Source organism: Anolis sagrei, chromosome 2 (assembly GCF_037176765.1).
Source record: "Anolis sagrei isolate rAnoSag1 chromosome 2, rAnoSag1.mat, whole genome shotgun sequence".
Classification (NCBI taxonomy): Eukaryota; Metazoa; Chordata; class Lepidosauria; order Squamata; family Dactyloidae; genus Anolis; species Anolis sagrei.
This window is the reverse complement of record NC_090022.1, coordinates 193,523,966-193,545,824: the sequence shown is the minus strand read 5'-3', so window position 1 is coordinate 193,545,824 and position 21,859 is coordinate 193,523,966. Positions and strand designations below refer to the sequence as shown.

At 42.4% G+C, this 21,859-nt stretch overlaps 1 protein-coding gene across 4 annotated transcripts in view; it reads right to left on the bottom strand.

Moving 5' to 3' along the window:
• The window catches only part of RBM10 (RNA binding motif protein 10), a 32,076-nt gene that overhangs the window by 6,531 nt on the left and 3,686 nt on the right, over positions 1 to 21,859 (bottom strand). For 2 of the 4 annotated variants that reach the window (XM_060762762.2, XM_060762763.2), the window contains exons 2-17: positions 18,811 to 18,989; positions 16,837 to 17,023; positions 15,381 to 15,572; positions 15,222 to 15,291; positions 12,685 to 12,758; positions 10,656 to 10,742; positions 10,080 to 10,140; positions 9,032 to 9,205; positions 6,881 to 7,041; positions 4,527 to 4,624; positions 4,359 to 4,446; positions 3,399 to 3,612; positions 3,134 to 3,297; positions 2,903 to 3,047; positions 2,635 to 2,726; positions 319 to 495 (exon numbers count right to left, since the gene is read on the bottom strand). In XM_060762762.2, the coding sequence (XP_060618745.2) occupies positions 319 to 495; positions 2,635 to 2,726; positions 2,903 to 3,047; positions 3,134 to 3,297; positions 3,399 to 3,612; positions 4,359 to 4,446; positions 4,527 to 4,624; positions 6,881 to 7,041; positions 9,032 to 9,205; positions 10,080 to 10,140; positions 10,656 to 10,742; positions 12,685 to 12,758; positions 15,222 to 15,291; positions 15,381 to 15,572; positions 16,837 to 17,023; positions 18,811 to 18,827 (2,001 nt within the window). In that variant the 5' untranslated portion in view covers positions 18,828 to 18,989. The remainder of the gene's footprint in view (positions 1 to 318; positions 496 to 2,634; positions 2,727 to 2,902; positions 3,048 to 3,133; positions 3,298 to 3,398; positions 3,613 to 4,358; positions 4,447 to 4,526; positions 4,625 to 6,880; positions 7,042 to 9,031; positions 9,206 to 10,079; positions 10,141 to 10,655; positions 10,743 to 12,684; positions 12,759 to 15,221; positions 15,292 to 15,380; positions 15,573 to 16,836; positions 17,024 to 18,810; positions 18,990 to 21,859) is intronic. The other 2 variants (XM_060762764.2, XM_060762766.2) reach the window with 2 other exon arrangements.

The following is a 21,859-nucleotide window of genomic DNA, read 5'->3' as shown; positions in this document are numbered from 1 at the left end:
ACAGAATCTGGTGTGCTATACTGGGAGACCGTATTTCCCCACCCCTCCCTGCTCTATGGAAAATAACTCTCCTCCAACAAACTACTGTATGCATTATGACTGTTTTTGGCATGTCCACCAAATTGGCTGGGTAATCTCTTCACACTGCAACTGAATGTTGCTCTGGCTGGGCAACATTCAGTTGTCCAGCCCACAGAAAGAGGGATGTCCTAGGAAGCAGAAGCAGAGGAAATCTTCTGAAATGCTCAAGTCACCTTAGAATAAACAGGACTAGGAAGAAGTAAGAATAAGTAACAGGAGCATGAGAGTGCATTTCACCTGTTGAGCTGTTTTTGTTTTATGTTTCTCCTTCTTTTCCTTGCCTTCTTTGCCGCTGCCACTCCCGGAAATGCTCCCATCTTTGTGGCCATCAGATCCTTGGTCTGAAGCTGGGATATAGGTGCGCCTCTCACCATCCCAGTAAAGGTACTGCTGTGTCTGGGCATTGTAATAATACTGCAAAGAGACATTTACAATGAGTCTAACTTATGTCCGTACAATATATCATAAGGGCTGGACCAGAGCCATCCCCTTGTTTAAGACCAGGTGTCTCAGTATCTCTTTATGAAGAGAAGCTATTTTTCAGCGAGTTACAGTTGTCCTTCCACATTTGTTGGGGTTAGGTCTGCAGAAAAACCACAATTATGGGGACAAGTGCCTCCCAAAATCCTTGTACCAGCCAAGATCTTCCTGACAAACAGCATCCCAATCTCAGAGTAGCCAAGTTCATAGAATCATAGAGCTGAAAGAGACCTTAAGGACCATCCAGTCCAAACTCCTGCAGGAATAATCAAAGGACCCCTGACAGGTGGCCATAGAGCCTCTGCTTAAAATATTCCAGAGAAGGAGACTCTACCACACTCCCCGGCAGCATATCCCACTGCTGAACAGCTCCTTCCATCAGAAAGTTCTTCCTAATGTTTAGCTGGAGTCTCTTTTCCTGCAATTTGAATCCATTACTCTGTGTGTCCTAGTTTCTAGAGCAGTAGAAATCAAACTTGGACCCTCTTCAATGTGATATCCTCTCAAATATATAAACATGGCTATGTCCCCTCTCAGCTTTCTCTTCTCCAACCAAAACCAGCCCCACTCCATGAGCTGCTCTTCATAGGGCTTGGTTTCCAAACCTTTGATCACACTGGTCACTCTTCTCTGGACACTTTTCAGTTTACCAATATCCTGCTTCGTTTTTTCCCCATGTCAGGATCGACTTGAGAAACTGCAAACCACTTATGGTGTGAGAGCGTTGGCTGTCTGTAAGGACATTGCCCGGGGACACCCAGATGTTTGATGTTTTACCATCCTTGTGGGAGGCTTCTCCCATGTCCCCGTATGAGGAGCTAGAGCTGACAGCGGGAGCTCAACCCGCTCTTCCCGGGTTCAAACCGCTGACCTATAAGTTAGCAGTCCTGCAGGCACAAGGGTTTAACCCACTGTGTCACTGGGGGCTCCCCTGCTTCAATTGCAGTGCTAGAACTGTACATAGTTATTCCAGATGAGGTCTGACCAACCCAGTCTAGATACTATACTGCTGCTGCTGAAGCCTTTAATCAGGATACTGTTTGTCAGAGAAGCACCAGATGTTTCTCAAAGTTGTTGGGTGAAGAAGAACAGTCACTGTATCCCTTGCAAACTGCTTCTTGAACTTGGCTGCTCCACATTTGGGATGTGGTTTGCCAGAGAAAGTGGCTGCTTTGCTTTGCCTAGTAATTATTGTCTGTCTGACAAGCTGTATCCTGAACTTCTTCTGTGTTTGGGATGCTGTTTGTCAGAAAGATGTTGCTTGCAGCACCCTCGGGCCTCAAGACGGGCTGCAGCAAAACTACAGATAATCAAATCCGCAAATGCCAAATCCACAATGCCAAACCCACAAATGTGGAGGGCTTTTTTAGTCTTACCACTTGTCAATAATAGTAATAATAACTTTATTCTTATATCCCACCTCCATCTAGGAAAATTTACAGCTGGACCAAGCCCAATAATAACAATGTTAACCAAACAACACACATTAAACATGCAGTAAACATATAAGAAGTAAATAAACAATTTAAACTATAAATATAAAAACATCATTAAAATAAACCAAACCAATCTAATAACCAGGACTAGGACTATAGTGGGCATATCAACATTAAGAAGGGTGGCATTGCGCTTGTGCAAAATTAGATTATGGGGCCAGGGCTGGGGGTAAATGCTGCAATCAGTTTGACAGTGAATTCGGTCTGGGCAATCATGGACATGGCCTAATCATTTGCAAATGCATACTGGAATATCCATGTTTTAAGGTCCTTGCAGAAGGTAGACAGAGTGGGTGCTAGTCTAATCTCCCTGGGGAGAGAGTTCCAGAGCTGGGGGTCCATTACTGAGAAGGCCCTTGCTTGTGACAGTGGCAGGAGCAAGAGGAAGGTTTCCTTGGCAGATCCTAAGGTCCACACCAGTTCATAGGGGAAAATGCGGCTGCAAAGATAAGCCTGACCTGAACCATTTAGGGCTTTGTAAGTCATGACCTGCACTTTGAATTGGGACCGGAAACCTATCAGCAACCAGTCAAGCCTAGGAAAAAACAACATATAACTAAAGACAGATTGAACTCACCTGAGAATTAGGGTCATAGTAGAGGCCAGTCAGAGGATCATAGTAATAACCAGAACTTTCATCGTACTGGTATGTAGAGACATCTGGGACAGCTAAAGATGAGCAGAGAGAGACCAGGCAGGAAATGAACATGATGACAACATCTCAGACCAGGAGACTATAATCTAGGCTGTGTTCCCAATGAAAAGAATAAATGGCTCTCTGCCCTCAGTGGAACATAAATATACACCAAACATGTCCTCATAATCTATTTCTTGCAAGCACTCACGGTATTGTGTATAAGGTTCTTGCCCTACAGTGCTGGTAACAGGCAAATTGGAAGTGCTGGTAGATACGCCTGAAGTTGCACTGGAGGTCTGAGCAGCACTAGGCACATCAGGCTTCAGCACAGCTGGTGAGACTATAGTATATGACTGAAAGCACAGAAAGAGAAGGGTTAGGTAGGCAGAGAAAGCAAAAGGATGGCTCTGGCACATGGAGACAACCACCTCAATCATACCTGAGCTGTGACAGCATTTCCCTGGACAGAAGCTGTCCCTTCAGCACTGCCAGCTGCCTGATATGCAACTGGTACTGCAGTGGTCTGGGCGTTTCGAGGAAAAGTTGGCAGGATAGGCACAGGGTCTATGCCTGGCACTCCAGGTTCCAGCGATGCCTCAGCTGCTTTTGTGGGGAAAAAGGTAAGTAGAGAGGTAGAACATAGTCAGAAGAAGGCAGGAAAAAAATTACAGATCAAGTGGAAGAAAGAGGCTGCGGCACCTTACCTGCCACTGAACCCTCGCCATGAATCTTGTCAGACTTTCCAACTGCTGTTGCTCCAGTTGTGCCAGTTTGTGACTGGGAGCTTTTCAAATATGCCTGCGAGTACACTGTAGCCTCCAAACCTTGAGCACCGTAGGCCTCGTCCTGTTGGTAGTAACCATAATCCACAGAATGCTCATCCTGAGCATTCCAAGCTGCCTCACCACCCTGTGATGCCTACGTAGAAATAATTTGTTGTTAAAATGATGGTTTATTTTCTCGTATCAGGAGACAAATTTGAATTGCCATTATGGGATTTATCCAATTCCCTTTAAAATCATGGACCGCAAATTGGGTCTTTGGACAGTAATAAAGATTGTTGTTGTCGTTGGTTTTCAGCCTGCTTCTCAACAACTCATTTTGAAAAACAAAAAGATACTGTTTATAATAGATATAAAGCTTGAAATGATAAAGGCAGATAAAGACAAAGCAATTTTCCATTAAATTAATTTTCTCATGCTCTATGGATGGAGAAAAATTACTTTTTCTCACTGAGTGTGTGATAATCACACATATAGGTTTTTACTGCACATGTGCAGCTTTTCGAAACATTCTAGAGCTTTGAAATGAAATATTTTGGCGGAGGCTCCACCCATAATCCCCATGTACTATATATACTTGTGGGCGGGGCTAAGACTGCAGCTAAGGTACTAAGGCAGTGGTTCTCAACCTGTGGTTCCCCAGATGTTTTGGCCTTCAACTCCCAGAAATCCTAACAGCTGGTAAACTGGCTGGGATTTCTGGGAGTTGTAGGCCAAAACACCTGGGGACCCACAGGTAGAGAACCACTGTACTAAGGCATGACATAAGAGGGAAGGATGGGCAGGGCTGTGCAAATTTCACAGACTACAATTCGAAGAAATATGGTTACTGGTAAGCAACCTCTACTTCTCCAATCCAAGTTTGCCCAGCCATAATATTACCTGAGAGATGGCCCACTGCGCAGCCGCAATGGCAGTGCTGGCGACAGAAGCTGCGCTGATGCGGTTTCCATCTGATGAGCTCATGTCCCTGTGAAGAAACACAGGGGCCATTAGTAGAAGCCCCTTCAACAGGATGCTGAGTCCCGGATACAGACCCTCTCCACTCACCGCTTGGAACCTTTGGCAAACTCCACATTAATTGTCTTGCCGTCAATGCTCAGTGGTGGATGCAGGGCCTGTAGGATCTGTAGCAACTGAGCTGCTTCCTGGTTGAGAGGGAAAAAGAAATGAGATCCTGAGGTTAAAACAGGATCAGTGCCATATGCAATCATCCCATTTCAGGCCAAGCTTTCTGTGTACTGAAGCCTTGGGCAGAAGCGCCTGCTACTTCCACCCTCCACTGTTTTCTATTAAGCAAATTGTGCCCAAAAGGGATTTGCCCACCTAGTCGCCAAGACTAGGTCCAGATAAACACATGGGCTACTCGGTGACAGCATCCTGTGCACTCTTCAAGTTTCCTTCCCATTTAAGATGAACACCCAAATTGCCTTGCAGTTACTCTTCTTAAAACAATCTGGTGTCATGGAAGTAAAAGTCTTCCAGGCACTGGGGATCAGGGATCACGGTGTTTTATGATCCTAAGTACAATTAGTGTATGAGCCACATACAATATATTGGGCTAGTTTAGAGTAACATTTTTTAGTCTGAACAATATTTTGTCTATGAAAATCTTTTGAAATAAAGCATCTCTCAATGGAAACACATGTAGTGAAGAAAGGAACCTGACATCCAGTTTGCACTATTTATTTATTTATTTGCTGTATTGGTTTACTGCCTTCCTCAACCCGCAGGCAACTACTATGACATTTCATTTTTAACACAGTAGTGAGCCAACTGTCTGCTCTCATTCAGTCCACACCCCAATTTTAGAAGTCCTTTTGTAAATAAGCCTCTTCAAAAGCAATGTGTACTTTTCTGAGCAATGTGCTAGTAGGAAGATATTGGGACAGGGAGATGCAGGGATATCAAAAGAGAGAAGGGGGAGGGGGTTTCTCCATTTTTGCCACCGGTTCCATATTCAGCTGGGGACAGCCCTGCTCACCACCCCCGCATACAACTGGTCTATGAGAGAATACCACCCTTGAAAAAATTGCCCATCCAAGCTTTAATGTTTATAATCCATTAAAACAAAATGTACTCTGGATCAGCAAGTTTTTTTCGTGTCAGGTGCGATGTGAGATAACTGGAAGTCGCTTCTAGTGTGAGAGAATTGGCCATCTGCAAAGACATTGCCCAGGGGATGCCCTGATGTTTTACTTCCTGTGGGAGGCTTCTCTCACATCCCCATATGGGAAGCTGGAGCTGACAGATGGGAGCTCACTCTGCACCCTGGATTCAAACCACCAACCTTTCAGTCAGCAATCCTGCTGGCACAAGGGTTTAACCCATTGCGCCACCGAGGGCTCCATATGTTGCAAGTACGCTGCCAAAGATCCAAGGAATTACAGCACAACTTGAGCGAGCCCATGATGGGATTCAGAACTGTTTTTCCTCATGCGGCTGCCTCGTTTCCTTCTCCCATACCAAATTTCTTTTGAACCTAGTATTTCAAAAGCAACCTGTGACACAGCATGAACAGCAGCAGTTCTTCCAAGGAAGAGATGTTTGGAAAGTCTACTGCCACATTTGAGCCTCAAGCAACACTTTATGTCTGTTGCAATCAACTACAGCTTCCTTTCATTTAAAATGAAAAATTGCAGGGGGGCGGAGAAATCTCTTTTAAAGTCAGGCATTGCAAGTGCGATATGACAGGCTACCTGTGGCAAATCAATAAAATATTAATGTCAACTACTAAGTTTGTGTATTGATTTTCCATCTCTTAGAAGCATTGTTGATAAGCTCCAAAACTTGCCTTTTGGTATCTAGCAGACATATTCAGAAGCCTGAAAATGTTTATTGAGAGGAAAACAAAGTCCCTCAACTCCTAAGCAGATTATTCTTGCAGAACATATGGGGTCGAGTAAATGAATGCTTTGGATTATGGTTCAGGGTTGTAATAAAGGCCTTGTTCAATAGCGTATATGTTATGGCAAGTAGCTGGAGCCCCCAGTGGCACAAGGGGTTAAATCTTTGTCAACTGACAGGTTGGCGGTTCGAATTCGGGGAGCAGGGTAAGCTCCCATCTGTTGACCTCCAGCTCCCCATGCGGGGACATGAGAGAAGCCTTCCACAGGAAGGTGAAACATCAATCATCTGGGTGTCCCCTGAGCAACGTCTTTGCAGACGGCCAATTCTCTCACACCATAAGCAACTTGCAGTTTCTCAACTTGCTCCTCTCTCACACACACACACACACACATGGCAACCAGTCAGTATAGATGCCTGGTCTTGAAATTCCAATTAGACTTATTCATCCTACTTTCTCCTCTTCTTCCACAGGTGTTTGGAAAAAAACACAAAATATGGGTGCTGAAACTTTTCCAACAGTGTCTTTCTGGTCTGCCGTTGATTACAGCACTCACCACAATAGTGGACAGCTGAATGAAAGCAAAACCACGGTTAAGCTGTGTCTGCTTGTCTTTGATTACACGGACATTTGACGAGGAGAGAACAGCATATGGTGCCAAGGCACTTAAAATGGAGTCCATCGTACTATGCGGATTCAGGTTTCGCAAGATGATGGCTGTCAACAATAAAAAACAGGATGGTAGTTACTATTTTGACCATTTTCAAGGCACCTCAACACTCCGATACAACTGAGTTTAGGAAGCTACACAAATAACAATGCCCTATTCCATGTACAGGATCTATAGAAATTTTGGCATTTACTGATTTTAAAAAGAAATATCAAATTCTGGCTCTCAGTGTTTCAGACAAAACCTGAAAAATTATCATCAGCTTTCTGCTGGACAAAGAAGAAAAATCCAGACAGAAACAAATTCATAAAAGCCTATGATGTTCTTCAAGCAATTTTTACACTCTGTGTGACTATAACATATTTGGGAACTTAACACTGCTATGCCCTATAGCTATTTGCTGGCTGTTCTACTACTAGTACCTCTAACTCACTGACTGAGAAAGGATGCATTGGTTTTACTTCTATTCCAGCACTTGGCTGTGAGTTTTCCCAGTTGGGATGGGAAGTTCAGAGAAGGTAAAATGAAAAAGTAATAAAAAAACCCCTTTCAGTTGTAAGCTTGCCTGAAGGCACAGTGATTGCGTACTCAGAAAATCCAGAAGTGGTTACTGCATAACTTCAGAAGGTTACAATAACTAAGAAGATGTAAGATACAATTAGAGATTATTTAGAGCAGGGGTCCTCAAACTTTTTAAATAGAGGGCCAGGTCACAGTCTTTCAAACTGTTGGAGGGCCGGATTATAATTTGAAAAAAACATGAATGAATTCCTATGCACACTGCACATATCTTATTTGTAGTGCAAAAACACTTTAAACAATACAATAATTAAAATGAAGAACAATTTTAACAAATATAAAGTTATTAGTATTTCAATGGGAAAGGGGACCTGCTTTTGGCTGATGAGATAGGATTGTTGTTGTGTGCTTTCAAGCCGTTTCAAACTTAGATTGACCCTGTGCGAGGGCCGGGTAAATGACCTTGGAGGGCCGCATTGGGCCCCCGGGCCTTAGTTTGAGAACCCCTGATTTAGAGAATGTGTTAAGATGTGGAGTAGAAAAAATTTTTAAAAAGAGAGGGGAGGGACATGGACAATGAGTGGCAACACATGGATTGGGATAAGTATCCTACTGGTGAATTATACTATACTAAAAAGAGAGAGTCTTTTCCAGCTTTCGATGAGGACAGGTTTACAACACTAGAACACACTTCTAGAACCTCATTAAGTAATATCAATGGAGCCCCCAGTGATGCAGCTGCTGAACTTGCTGACTGAAATGTTGGCAGTTCAAATCCAGGGAGTGGGGGTAAGCTCCTGCTGTTAGCTCCAGCTTTTGCCAACCTAGCAGTTTGAAAACATGCAAATGCGAGTAGATGAATAGGTACCACTTTGGTGGGAAGGTAACGACACTCCATGCAGTCATGCCAGCCACAAAACCTCAGAGGTGTCTATGGACAATGCTGGCTTAGAAATGGAGATGAGCACCACCCCCCAGAGTCAGAAATGACTAGACTTAATGTCAGGGAAAACCCTTACCTTTAACTTAAGTAATATCCTTAGTTAAATGGGAGAATTTTATAGATTTTGTGGTCATTTTATAGATTTTGTGGTCAGCCTATCTTTAGCCTAAGATTTCGGTTCCCACACAGGGGATGATCACTTCCCATTACATACTCTTTCTTGCGTATTTTTCACTTGAACTTCCCAGACTTTATTCCCCAGAGTTGGGAGGCACACATAGGAATACAAACACATAGGAATATAAACACATAGGAATACAAACAAAATCTAATTATACAAGCCATATTCGTTTCCACAGCTAAATAAGAATGCCACATTATCTTTACATACATATTACTTCTTAGCATACTAGTTTGAAAATAATTGAATCATTACAGAGTTTTCCCCTCCCTGGAAGTCTATTGTCAACACCCTCAAAACGGGATTTACACTTTTAACTGTGAAAACAAAAATGAACAGGTCTGATTGTATCCATCCAATGGAAGCTGACCCTTTATTCAAATGCCATACTCACTGTCATTAGCATTCTCTGCACAGGGTTCAGACATCTGGGCCACAGGCTGAGTAGAGAGGGCTGCTGACACCTGGTATGGCTGTGGGAGGGGCAGGAGGCCTTGGCTCAGTTCACGCCCTGAGAGAGCCACCAGTTGGTCCAAACGACTACCAGGAGGTAGTTTCTGCTCAGCTTCTGTTGAGTGATGCAATGATGTCATATAAGAGAAAAATAATAAAAAGAATGCTATAGGCATTAGGCTTGTGCAATTTGGCTAAAAGGCATGCCATTTCGGGGTCCATTTTCAGCTAATCCCTCATTCTGTTTAGCAGGAAGTTACTCAAATCGGGAGGAGTGTTGCCATTTTCATTCGCAAAGATTCGGCCCATTAGCTACAATGGGAAACTTTAAAGGCTTAATCCTCAGTCATTTTAAGGCCTATTTGCATGAAACCTACTTCAGTTTTAGACCCCATTTACAACTGCAGGCCTGCCAAGTTTCAGAATAATTGACCAATCTACTATCATTTAAGAATTATTTTAAATTTTTACCATAACTTTTAAAAAGTAAGACAAACCACAAGAGAGGGTTCTGGGAATTACAGTCGATGGTTGTGTCCATTCTCAGCCAATCAGAGCATGGATACAACCAGAGAAACAGAGAGAGAAAACTGCAACTCCCATCATGCTCCGAGAGGAACTCAGAGGCTTTTCAATGCCTGCTGGGGAAAAGTGAGTTCCAGCAGGGCCCTCTCTGGAGAAAGCACCTAGGGAACTTTTCCACTGCTGGGGAGAGAGAAAAACTGCTTAAAGATCTTCTCCAGGAGCCCCACGGCAGACCCTGCCTCAGGTATAATACAGACTTAACTCCATCCTCCTCAGTAGCTGATAAATCTGGCTCTCTTGATCTGTTTTGCCCAACCTTTCAGTTCCCTTCTCCCCGTTCTGTTTTCAGGGGGTTACATGAAATGGACCACTGAATATTACAAATCACTTTAGGTCAAACTGATCTGGGCCCAAGTCTAATAGGCACTCAGTGAATTGAACAGAAGCAGGAGGTTCACACGTACCAGATCGTGGAACGCCACACTTGAAACACTTTTCTCTGCGCTTGAAGTTCTGTACTCCACACTATTAAGAAAACAAAAATATCTTACATGTGAAGAGACCTCTACACGTGACACAACCACCTGCTAAACCTGACTGTATACAATTTTTGTCACAAAGTATCTAATTTCTGCTAATAATTTCAGTTGCGCATCTTCACTGCATTTTTCCACCACTATGGTTGGAAAGTATAAAAAATGTTTGTCATGTCTAGTATGCCATAGTTGCAGCTCTTGGCAACAGTAGTACCTCGTGTCTTTCCAATCTCCAGAACTCATTATAGAAACATCCTAAACTCTACTCTGGGAAGAAGAACTATTCAAACTAAATTAATAGATTTAGTTTGCCAAGGCTGGTTCTGGAGCTTTCTTTACGTTGAGTTCCTAACTGGCTCCTACATCTGGAAGAAGCCACTCTTCTGTCGTAGTTCTTTTTTTCAGCCTTCCCAAGTGGCACAGCCTGCTCACACAGCAGCTCACGTCCACTTCCTTGTCTACTACAGAGGCCCTCTCTCTCTAGGCAGATGTCAAAGCAAGTACCTTACTGCAGAGCCAGTCTTCATTGCTCTTGGGCTTAGGGTCACTGTAGTGCATGGACACTTTCTGGCCAAGGATAGTGAGAGAATGCTGCAGGGAGAAAAACAGAGCAATGAGATCCTGGAGCAGTGGGGAAAAGACGGTGCCCGTCACTGCCGCAGCAGAAAGAAGGAGAGGTTCAAACCCTTCAGCTGAATGGATGAGGGTGAGGGAGGGAAGGGAGCATAGGCCGAGAGAGGTTTGGAGCTTGGCTACTTGGCTAGCGCACACCTAATCTGGCCGACAGAGGCACCTGTCTACCCAAGTCACCGGGACATCCGGCTGCTGTGATGGAGGGAGAGTGTGTCAGAGAGAGACAGAGAGAAAAATGGAAGGAGAAACAGACAGAGAGAGTGCAGCCGTGCTCCAAGACACCACCGTACAATACCTCTACATGGCACTACAATGTCTCTTCACTTTCTGTCCTGCAAGCTGAAAGAATGAATCACTACCTTCTCCCAACCCAAAACCACAATGGGTACCTTTCTTTAGAAACACAGCATTCCCACACTTCGTAGAGATCACTGCTATGCTTATATCCACTTCCATTTAAGAGCATGTTGGGAAGAACACCCAATGTGCTGGTTGCAAGTCCATTCATGAGGCAGAAACATTTGGGAGATTTATAATGACCTTTTAACTACACATGCCCCCTTTTTCATGTTCAGTACTTGATTTACTACTCTGTTTTCCCCAGATACAACCCCAACTGTGATTTACCAAGGAATGGTATATATCTGTAGTTGACTCTAACAAGATGGCTATTCTTAGCTGCAGACCCGGAGAGGGCAGCCCATGATTACCAGGCCATATGTTCCATAAGAACTACACCAGACTGCTTTCCAAAGGCATTTGTTAAGAGTTGCTAAGTCAAGGTCTCAAAGGCTAGAATCTTGCTGACAGATGCAAGAACCCCATCTGGCTTACTGCCATGCTACAGTGATCAGATGCTGCCACTTTCACACACATTTATAATGACTGTGCTCAAAAGAGTCTCTAACCCACACCTGCTTGTTATCCCTCCTGCATCCGGAGCAAGGTGCATCATCTCAACCATGCCAAGGCTAACATGTGTCAGCTCCCACTGGGGATGCGCACACACGGCCTGGTTACACTGCCAACACAAGAATATAAGAGGAGGAAGAGATGGCAGAAGCTACTGCCATTACTGCATGAACACAGCAAAACCCAAATAGTTTGGACTAGTAACTATTTACGGCAACATTGTGGCTATTCTGAGGCAACATTACGGTTTGGAACTCTGATCAGAATACTGTAAGTTTGGGATCTCACAGCTTGGCTCATAGCCATTCACACCTCTTATTATGCTGGAGAGAACACAGGGTCATATATAGATGGGCTGTCAACAATGAGCCTTGGGAGCAAGAAGAAAACATGTCCTGGGAGATTTTCCATCCTATATCCCTGGCTACACTATAAGAGAAGTGACACCCCCATCATGGTAGTCTCTGGCAAGCTATGGAAAAAATCAGTCAGCTTTTGCATCTATTTAGCTGAATTCTAAACCCTAAATTCATGGCCTGCTGAAGCCTGTGTCATACTGAGGATCATGCATATTTCCAGAGCATGAGAAGGAACACATAGGATTCTTGGCTACTCAAACCCTTATTTGCTACTGCCAGGAATTTCCCCAACCCCTACTACTATGCATTAAAGCTAGCGGCTTTGTTTTCCTTCACAATATGCTATAACCTATTCTTCTCCCCAAGAAAGAAATCAAATTCAGGTGCTAACCCACTGACTGGGCTACTAGTCCTGACATCTTTTAAGTCCAAATCTATTTCCCAGATCCCACCACTCTGTTTTTAAATCCTGGGACTAGAGACAGTGCAAGACATCTGACTTTCAGACCTAACTCCTCCTTCCCCATCCCTCTTCAGTGATTCCCACTGGGGACTGCCATATGAACCAGCTGTTTGGATTGGTCATTAACGGTAGGAGTACTTGTGGGTTTCAAGTGCAGCAAAGCAACCTGATTGGCTTCCATCCATCGTGTAGCGTCCTGCAAGTGATTAAACTCGACGAAGGCGAAGCCCCGGCTCTGACCTGGAGGACAGCATTCAGATACAGACGCAGTGTGTTAGTCAACAGATCCAGCCAACATCACGCACCCCTGTTGCTGTACCAAATGGGGCGAGGGCAGGGTGCAAGGGGGAGGGGAGGAAACAGGGGAGGGTGGAAAGGCACAGAAAGGGCACCCTTCTATCAAAGTGGAGTTGTGCAGACTCAGAGACTGGTCTCAAAAAGGGAAGCACCTGCTCTTCTGATCATCCTTGTGAACCAGAAACGGTTTTGCCACTTGCTGCTGCTTCAAACTCAAGATGCTCATTCTGTTCCAGAGCTGGGAACAGAGCCATGGAGTCTCAATTCAGTGTCTTTATCAGTCAGCTTAAATATCTAACAACTAATGATGGCTCCAAGCAAATCTGTCTGAGCACTTCTGTTAGCACTAATGTTTTCTGTTATCTATCTAGCATATCCGCTGCCATAGTGTAAGCAATAGCTATTTCAAAACCTCCATGCAGGGGACTCCTTCTTAGTAATCATCCTGCAAGCTGAAATACCTGCTTAATTTGGAGACAAATACTAAAACAAAGCACTCTCAAGGAGAAGACCCAACAGCTTTGATGTCTTCAGGAGACACAAGCTGCACGTCCGTCCAATCTGGATTGGGGTTCAGATCCCAGCCAATCCTTCAGACTCACTGGATGACTTTGTGTGAGCCATTTTCTTAGCCTCATTGCCCCAACCAAAACAATAGTGATTTCCCTTGATGATACAGTAAATAAAGAAGTGTTTTGTCGAAGGCTTTCATGGCTGGAATCACTAGGTTCTTGTGGGTTTTTTCGGGCTATAGAGCCATGTTCTAGAGGCATTTCTCCTGACGTTTCGCCTGCATCTATGGCAAGCATCCTCAGAGGTTGTGAGGTCTGCCTGGGTAGCAAGACTGTCAGCCTCCCTAGAGCAGAAGAAAGAGGGCGACGCCTGTCTGCCATAAACCTAAACACAAACCATGTGACATCATGGGTCTAGACTGGAAGAAAGTAGATATAAACTCAAAGAAGGGGCACTTAATTCAGTCAGATAATATATAGTGGTAATTAGTCTCTTCCTTAGAAATACTGGAAGTAAACATAATATTGAAAAAATATATACAAACTGGATTGTCATTCTAAATATACAAAGGCAAAAGCAGTCTAATCTCAAAAACATTTCAGGGCTCTTTTATTCTCAAGGTCTACAGTGCCCTGTTCTAGAAAAAATGGACTTATTATAAACAGGATTGCACTACGATTTGTATTTGTTCTCTCAGCCTTTGGCTGCCCATGGGAGCAGGGTGCCTTTCTGTACCCCCCATCAAGTAGTATCTGGCAGCCCTTCTCAGACCTGGTACAACACAGAGCAGATACAGAGGACTGTAGTGACATACACACCTTGCTTTTTAAAAATGAAAAGAAAAAGGAAGAGGTACACAGACCTACTCATGGGTAGGAGGTGTATGTGTGTGATATGTAAGAAGGAACAAACTTACCTGCTTAGTTTAATATTTCCCCCTAAAAAAGTTCTCAGCTGCAGACCAGGTACAATCTACCAGTTTCTCCTTAGAGCACACTAAAGAGGTCTCTTGCCAGCACTGCATTTTCCAAAACCACCCCCACTAGCTGGCAGCCTGATTTCCTGGTATAGCCTATCATAGCTTATAGCTCACCACACCAAACAAGATAACCAATAAAGTAGTGTGGCCAGACAAGTGCTGGACAATCCTCCATCTCTCCCACCCCGCAAACAGTTGAGAAATAACCCCTAGAATCTCAGAAGTCCCTGGTGGGCTACACAATGCTGAAGGATTGCATTCAACTTAATGATTGAAAAGCTGTGTAACCTGCACTGTTATCAGTTCCATTAGTATAACATGCTTAACATAGAATCCAAATTAGGCTGAAAAAATCAAAGGATTCCCCACAAATCAAAAAATCTGATCAAATATAACCAAGTGTAAGACACAGTACAGATCTGGCAGTTGTTCTAATCTTTCAGCTCTAAATTTTGTTTCTGACCTCAGAGGTTGAGCAAGAAAAGAAGAAACCAAAGAATCGATCTTCATATAGAAAAAGACGAACAGTTCAAGCCCCAGTAGTCTCACACTTATGAAGAATTCGGACTTGGAGAAGAATGGGATCCAAGATTACACTCCAGTTTTCTGCTACTTTTCCCAGCCAATCACACAGCAGAAGAACTACTGACACCCAAGATTAAGGGATGCTTATAAGGTGAAAATACAAAGCACTCTGAGGTTACTTATGAATCACTACTATCATTTTAAAGCCTGTAGGGGAAAGAATATAGCAGACACCACAAATAAATCTTTAATGCCACAGGGCAATATCTGTTCCATGTACACACACACCTAGTATATCACACTGCATTCTGGAATGTGCCGCAGACTAGTTGAAATACTACAGCCATACCAAAACAAGGGAGAAGTTAGAACTGTGAACAAGAGCTCACCTGAGGCTTTATTCCGCATCAGCCGCACCTCCCGAGGCTGGAACCCATGTGCCTGCAGTTGACCTCGGATCTGGAGAGGCAAAGAGGATGTCAACTAAACAAGTGGGCAATGACCGTGAGTTATTACAAAGACTCAATCAGCTGAAGTCCTGAACGTACATCATTCTCAGTAGCAGATTGAGGCAGCATTCTTAACATAATGATGCTGCTAGCCTTCTGTTCTTCCTCCTCTTGCTCAGTTCGGTAGTCCTGGTCCCGGTAGTCGCCATCACCAAGAAATCCTGGGTGCTCGCTGGGACTGTCTCGTTTTCTACGTTGCGTCTCAGATCCAGAGGAAGCCTCATAGGAATCCTAGGTAACAAAAGCACAGAATAGAGAAGCAAGATAGACCTCGATGGACAAGAAGTCAGTCCTGCAGTCCAAGACATATTTATTTATTTATTTATTTATTTATCTAGAGCATTTGTATTCCGTCCTTTCTCAACATCCGCAGATGAACTCTGGGTAGCTACCAACCGGCACAGCATATAGCAATTTCATACTAATGGTCCTGATATCCATCTACCCATATTTACTCGATTCTAATGCATCATCTAATCTAACGCATACCTCAGTTTTCAGAACCCTGAAACAAAAAACAGAATAAAACAAGAATTTGCTGGCAAATGTAATGCACAGCGCAAAAAGTACACTCTTCGTAATTTGGCCAAAAAAGGTGTGCATTATGGTGGCTGCATGTTTATAATTCCCTCTTTAAAAACAAAAGAGTAAGAACACCAAAGCTTCAACAATGTAAAAGAAAACCTTGGGGTACATCTATTCTGTAGAATGAATCCACTTTAACTGTCCTGGCTCAACATACTACAAATCCCAACACTGCATAGCATTGAACCATGGCAATTAAATTAAGAGATGACGTCCCTCAAAGAGGAGCTCCAGGTGCAGCTCATGAAGTATTATGTGAATCTAATGCACAGCCTAATTTTGGGAAGATAATTTAGCCAAAAAAGGTGACTTTCACATGGTATTGGTACCAGGAAAAGCACTACTCCAAATACACACACAATCATAGTAGTAGTCGAGGTTTCTACAGAAGTCCACTTCTAATGCCTCTCCAAAGGCTAACACTAACACAACTTTTGTCTCTATGAAGTCTCCATGCAGCCTGTAGTAATCTTTCATAATTGGACATAAGCAGCACACTATTTCCTTGGGAGTTTCTAAGAACAAAGTCTTAAAGCATAAGTTTAACCCAGTGTAGGTAATTCTTGGCTTCAAGATGCTTGCTTACAACTTTTATCAGCCCTAGCCAGCACAGTGTTGGAAAATAATCACAGACATTACAATCTAGTGAACCAGATGTTGCACGCATCTGCTCCAAGGGAATTTCTCACCACCACAAAATGGGGACGGGGGGGGGGGGGGGGACTGGTAGCATAAAAGCTGGGTGCTAAATCTCATTTCTTGTTATGCCAGCTGTTAACTGTTGCAACATGTAAAAATCTTTCCCTAAGGAGATAGAACTTCAGAAAAAAACACAAGAGCACCTCATCATCCCAGAACAGAGAAAGTCCAAAGCAAACAAATCTCTTCCAAGAGGTCCACTTCAACCTACCTCCACACTGTGTTCCTCAGAGGAATCATCATAATCATTATTAGATTCCTGATTATTGAAATCTCGCAGATAGGATCGGTAATCCATATCTCTGTAGTCGTGGTCCCTCTGGCTCCGGCCTTCTGAGCCCTCATCCTGGGCTTGGTCTACAGCACCATACCGACCTGTCCGGTCCCCCCGGCCACCTCTAAGAAAATATAAATTGGAATTTATTTTAAGTGAGGACTACTTTTGAGTCAAAGATAAAAAGAGAAAATTATTTCTCTATTACTTTCATCAGGACATCTGGCACCATTTTTGATAAACACAGGTAAGATATAACATGACTGATCACAAAGCAGTCAAATTCACTGGTGGTAGCATCTTCCTTTGCTATCTACTCACATGAAGCAAATATGAAGGGCTTTCTTCAAATTCTGAGACTGTGGTAAAGCTGGGGCGAGGAACCTGCGACCAAACCCTCATCAGCCTCAAAAAGCATAAGCCATTGCTTATGGAGAAATATACAAAAACAACACATGGAAAGCCACAAGTTCCATCTTTCCACTCTGGTTGTGGTCAAAAGCACTTTCACAATAGGGTGGAGATGAATAAAAATACTAAAGTTAACATCTGATATTTAAGAGTTAGGGAGCAATAAAGAACTCTCACTACATTTGTGGGCTGATTGAGACACATCTGCAGGAGTACAAGACCAGTTTTCTCACACTGCCCCAATAACTTTATGTATCAAAGCTATGTGAGTGAAGCCAAGGATGTTCTTCCTTTCCATCCAAATAGTTTCCATGCTGTAGTGAACTGTCTCCAAGTCCAATGCTGATTGCAGCAAAAATAAGATCACCAAAGCCTGACACTTTAATACCACTCAAATTCCCAAAACAGGATCTACCAAGCCACTATTATTTGTCCCATTTCTCTTTTAAAAAATGAGTGCAACTCCTAAACCTAATTCATACTTTTGCTGATACATAGATGTTCATGTTACTCTGCCTTTCTGCTTTAAATCAAGTAAGAAACATGTCTGCTTTGATAATGACTATGGAAACCATTCTGGAGTGTAATCGGTTGATTTTAATAATGGTGATGATTTTGGTCTCCTAATATGAGAGCTGGCTCTTGAAAATCCAACAGTATTTGGAGCATTATTTCCCTTTGTTTTACCAGTGACATAAAAGATGGGTTGTTGTAGCTATGACAATGTAATTAAGCACTCTAACAATAATACCCTAGCAGTAAAAACTGCTGCCAGCATCCAGAAGCTTCCTAGCGTTCTTTACTATGGAAGTAGGAGGCATTGTGAACCCTCATGTTTTGTTAATATTTCATTCATGTGAAGTACAGAACGGGGATATCAAGTTATAGATTTATTCACAAGAAATCACAAATTAGAAGGCTTTCTTCTTATTTAGCATCACAAAAGTATCTAAAGAAGCCATCGTGTTGTTTGAGATTCTGTGAGCACTCCAGCAAAATGAAAGCAAGCAGTGACCGAAGAGAGACTTTCCTTAATTTAGATTTTATTTATTTATTTATTTATTTATAAGTTTGTATACCGACCTTCTCACCTCTCTTGAGGGACTCAGACCGGTTTCCAACCATAATATCACATACAATCAATAAAACATCATAATACATATTACAGTAAAACATTAAAACAGATGTCAACTTCATTTCCAACAAAACTGAAGAGACCCTGGAATTACCATATTTCTTCGATTCTAAGATGTGGTACTAATTTCAGTACCACAAACAGAAAAAAAAGCTTTATAAAAGCACATGCAATTATAAGATGCACTGTGTTTTCAGATATGTTTATAAGGAGGGGGATGTCTTAAAACTGAAGAAATAAAGTAGTACTGAACTTTTTCCACCATCTTCCTGCTTGGTGACAAGGCCTAGAGAATCCAGAAAATCACAATATTAAAATAAGAGGGACCTTACACATTGCTAAAGACATGAAACAAAATATGTTACCTTCTCTCATACTCCATTGGTACTCGTGAACTACAAATGCTTCAGAAGATCTTCCAACACAGGCTTTTCACTTTTTGGATTTTTTTTTTCTTGTGTCAGGAGCGACTTGAGAAACTGCAAGTCTTTTCAGTGGGTGCCTGCCATTCCAGTAGAGTATGAGGAGTGGATCTAAACAATCTCTGCAGGGAACAGAAAGAGAAGAATGGGTTCTAGCAGGCTGAGAACAATAACCAAGCAATTTTCAGACTTACTTTCTCCAGTTAAATCTCTCAATGTAATTTTTATTTTTTACTCAGCAACAATTTCAGTTACAATTTTAAACCACATACTGTATTAAAAAAAACCTTTGGACTTCATACATGCATGTACAACTTCCATCTCATTTAGTTATTCCTGCAATTTCTCCATAGTATTAATAATGAGCAATTTCCAAATGGGAATGGAGTCTAGGACTCAGAGCAATGGGTTCAAATTACAGGAAAGGGGATTCCACCTGAACAATAGAAAGAAATTCCTGACCATAAGAGCTGTTCAACACTGCCTCAGAGTGTGATGGAGGCTCCTTTAGAGGTTTTCAAACAGAGACCGGACGGCCAACTGCTGCAGGTGTTTTGATTATGCTTTTCCTGCATGGCAGGGAATAGCAATGGATGGCCCATGTGGTCTCTTACAACTCTGTGATTCTTTTTAATATTAATATCACCACCACACATGCACATAAAGGCTAAATGTACACAGTATGTCCTGAACGTCTACCAAGTGCTTGATTTCACAGAGACCATGAAGAAGACTTGCTACAGCCAAAGTGGCTAAATGGAAACCTCAAAGACCTATATGTGACCAAGGGTCTATAGAAGCCCCCTCCCATCCCCAATACACATGGCTGGAGACATGGCAAAGGGTAAGAGAAATTTAAGAATGCATGTACTTATTGATGTGACACAAACTTTTAGAGAAGCCTTAATAGATGACTTGAAGTGTGTCTGAGCAGACCCTGTGAGTGAAAACTAGCACAAGCAACTCTTATAGGGGGTGCTCCTTTTTTGTTAAAGTTGTAACTATCACCACTGGGAAACTGTTTGCCCACATATTTATAAAGATTTACAATGCTGCTGTTACTGATAAAAGATTAATAAAATCACAAATTTGATGAGGAAAAATCATCATACATCAAGAGTAGTCAAAAAACTAACTCAAATGAAAACTAGACTCACTTACTTGGCATAAACAACTGCATAGAAATGTACAGGCTTAGGACTACTTTCAGACTGAGGCTGCAATTCTAGGCAATTACATATAAATGCTTCCCATTGATATTAGCAGGTCCCAGATTTTTTTCCAAAGAAAATGGGTATGATTCTATCAGATCGAATTTGAGATTAAACATTAGATATGACAGGTAACATCTGTATCTAGTGCCGTTTGAAACACATGCATGGCATATACAAAACTTCATTGTTATGAATTACCATTTATAGCCTACAGTTACATTTCAGGAGTTGTCAGCTGCTGACCTAAATGTTGGTATAAAAAATATTCTGTAGAGAAAAATAAGCAGAAAATTGATGAACTAGAACCAGCTAAATTGAGTAAGTTTTATGTTAAGTAGAATCCAACTATGTTGAGAAATGCGAATTCAGCATGTTGTGTTTGGGTCTATTTCTGAAGTACTTACAGAGAAGTCAAATTTACCTCACCACAGATACCAAAATAGCACAGAAAAGTAAGAGAAAATGATTCTCACCAATAAGTGAGACTGAATTCTCATTGTTCTTACTTTGTGCTAGCCCACTACAGGAAACCAAGCGTAAGTCTTCTGACAATCCAATGTGTTATATCTTCAAGTCACCTGCTGACCATCCCAGTGATAACAAAGGTAAACCCCCTCCAAACAAACCTTGCCAAGGAAATGTCATTGTATGTCTCAGGTTGCCATAAGTTAGAAAATACTTGGAGGCACACAACAGCAATCGGTTTCATAGAGTTTTCTGAGACAAGTGGTTTGCCATTGCCTTCCTCTAAAATTTAGCCTACAGCATCTTGCGTTCCTTGGTGGCCTTTCATGCAAGTATTAACCAAGCCCTAACCTGCTTAGCTTTCAAGTTCAAACAGGACCTAGTGCCTTTAAAGTATTTAGGATTGGCACCTCAAAAACACATTTAAAATGAAAACACCACAATAAGATTCTTAATCATTAGGAGCCACAAGATGTTTTACTGTGATCTTGTATGTGCCGAAATGTCAGACCTACTAGACCTCTTTGTTTCATATGCCTTTGCCACAGTGTGTACAATATTTTTCTATAGGGCAATAATGTTTGTTTGTACACATACTACCATACTTATTTGTCAAATGAAAAGAGCACTTCATTCACCAGACAATTCTGGCACAAATTAGGCTTGCCAGATTGAAAACTGAAAAAGTTTCCTACACATTGTAGATGGCTGCGTAAAATAAGTAGTTTCGGCAGTGTCAGGAACCAAGAAACAAGCAAAACTTGCTGAAAATCCTTCTTCTACACAACCATTCAAGCTACTTGAGCCTGCTTCAGTTTTCAATCTGGGTACCTTGGCTGCAGCCTACATATCATGGAGTTGGAAGAGACCACAAGTGTCATCCAGTCCAACCCCCTGCCATGCAAGAAAAGCACAATTAAAGTACAAACAGATGGCAATCCAGTTTCTGCTTAAGAGCCTCCAAGGCAGTGGTTCTCAACCTGGGGTCCCAGATGTTTTTGGCCTTCAACTCCCAGAAATCCTAACATCTGGTAAACTGGCTGGGAATTCTGGGAGTTGTAGGACAAAAGCATCTGGGGACCCCAGGTTGAGAACCACTGCTCCAAGGTATCTCCATCACATTCCGAGTGAGTTCCACTGTTGAACAGCTGTTATGGTCACGAAATTCATGTCATAATGGATCTAAATGCATGTCATACTGTCCCAGATCCTGTTGCTAGCCGTCATTACAGGAAACTCATTCAACCAATAACATTTACCTAAATCACTAGGTATATTCTGGAAGCCAACCAACAGGATGCCAGCCATAAAGT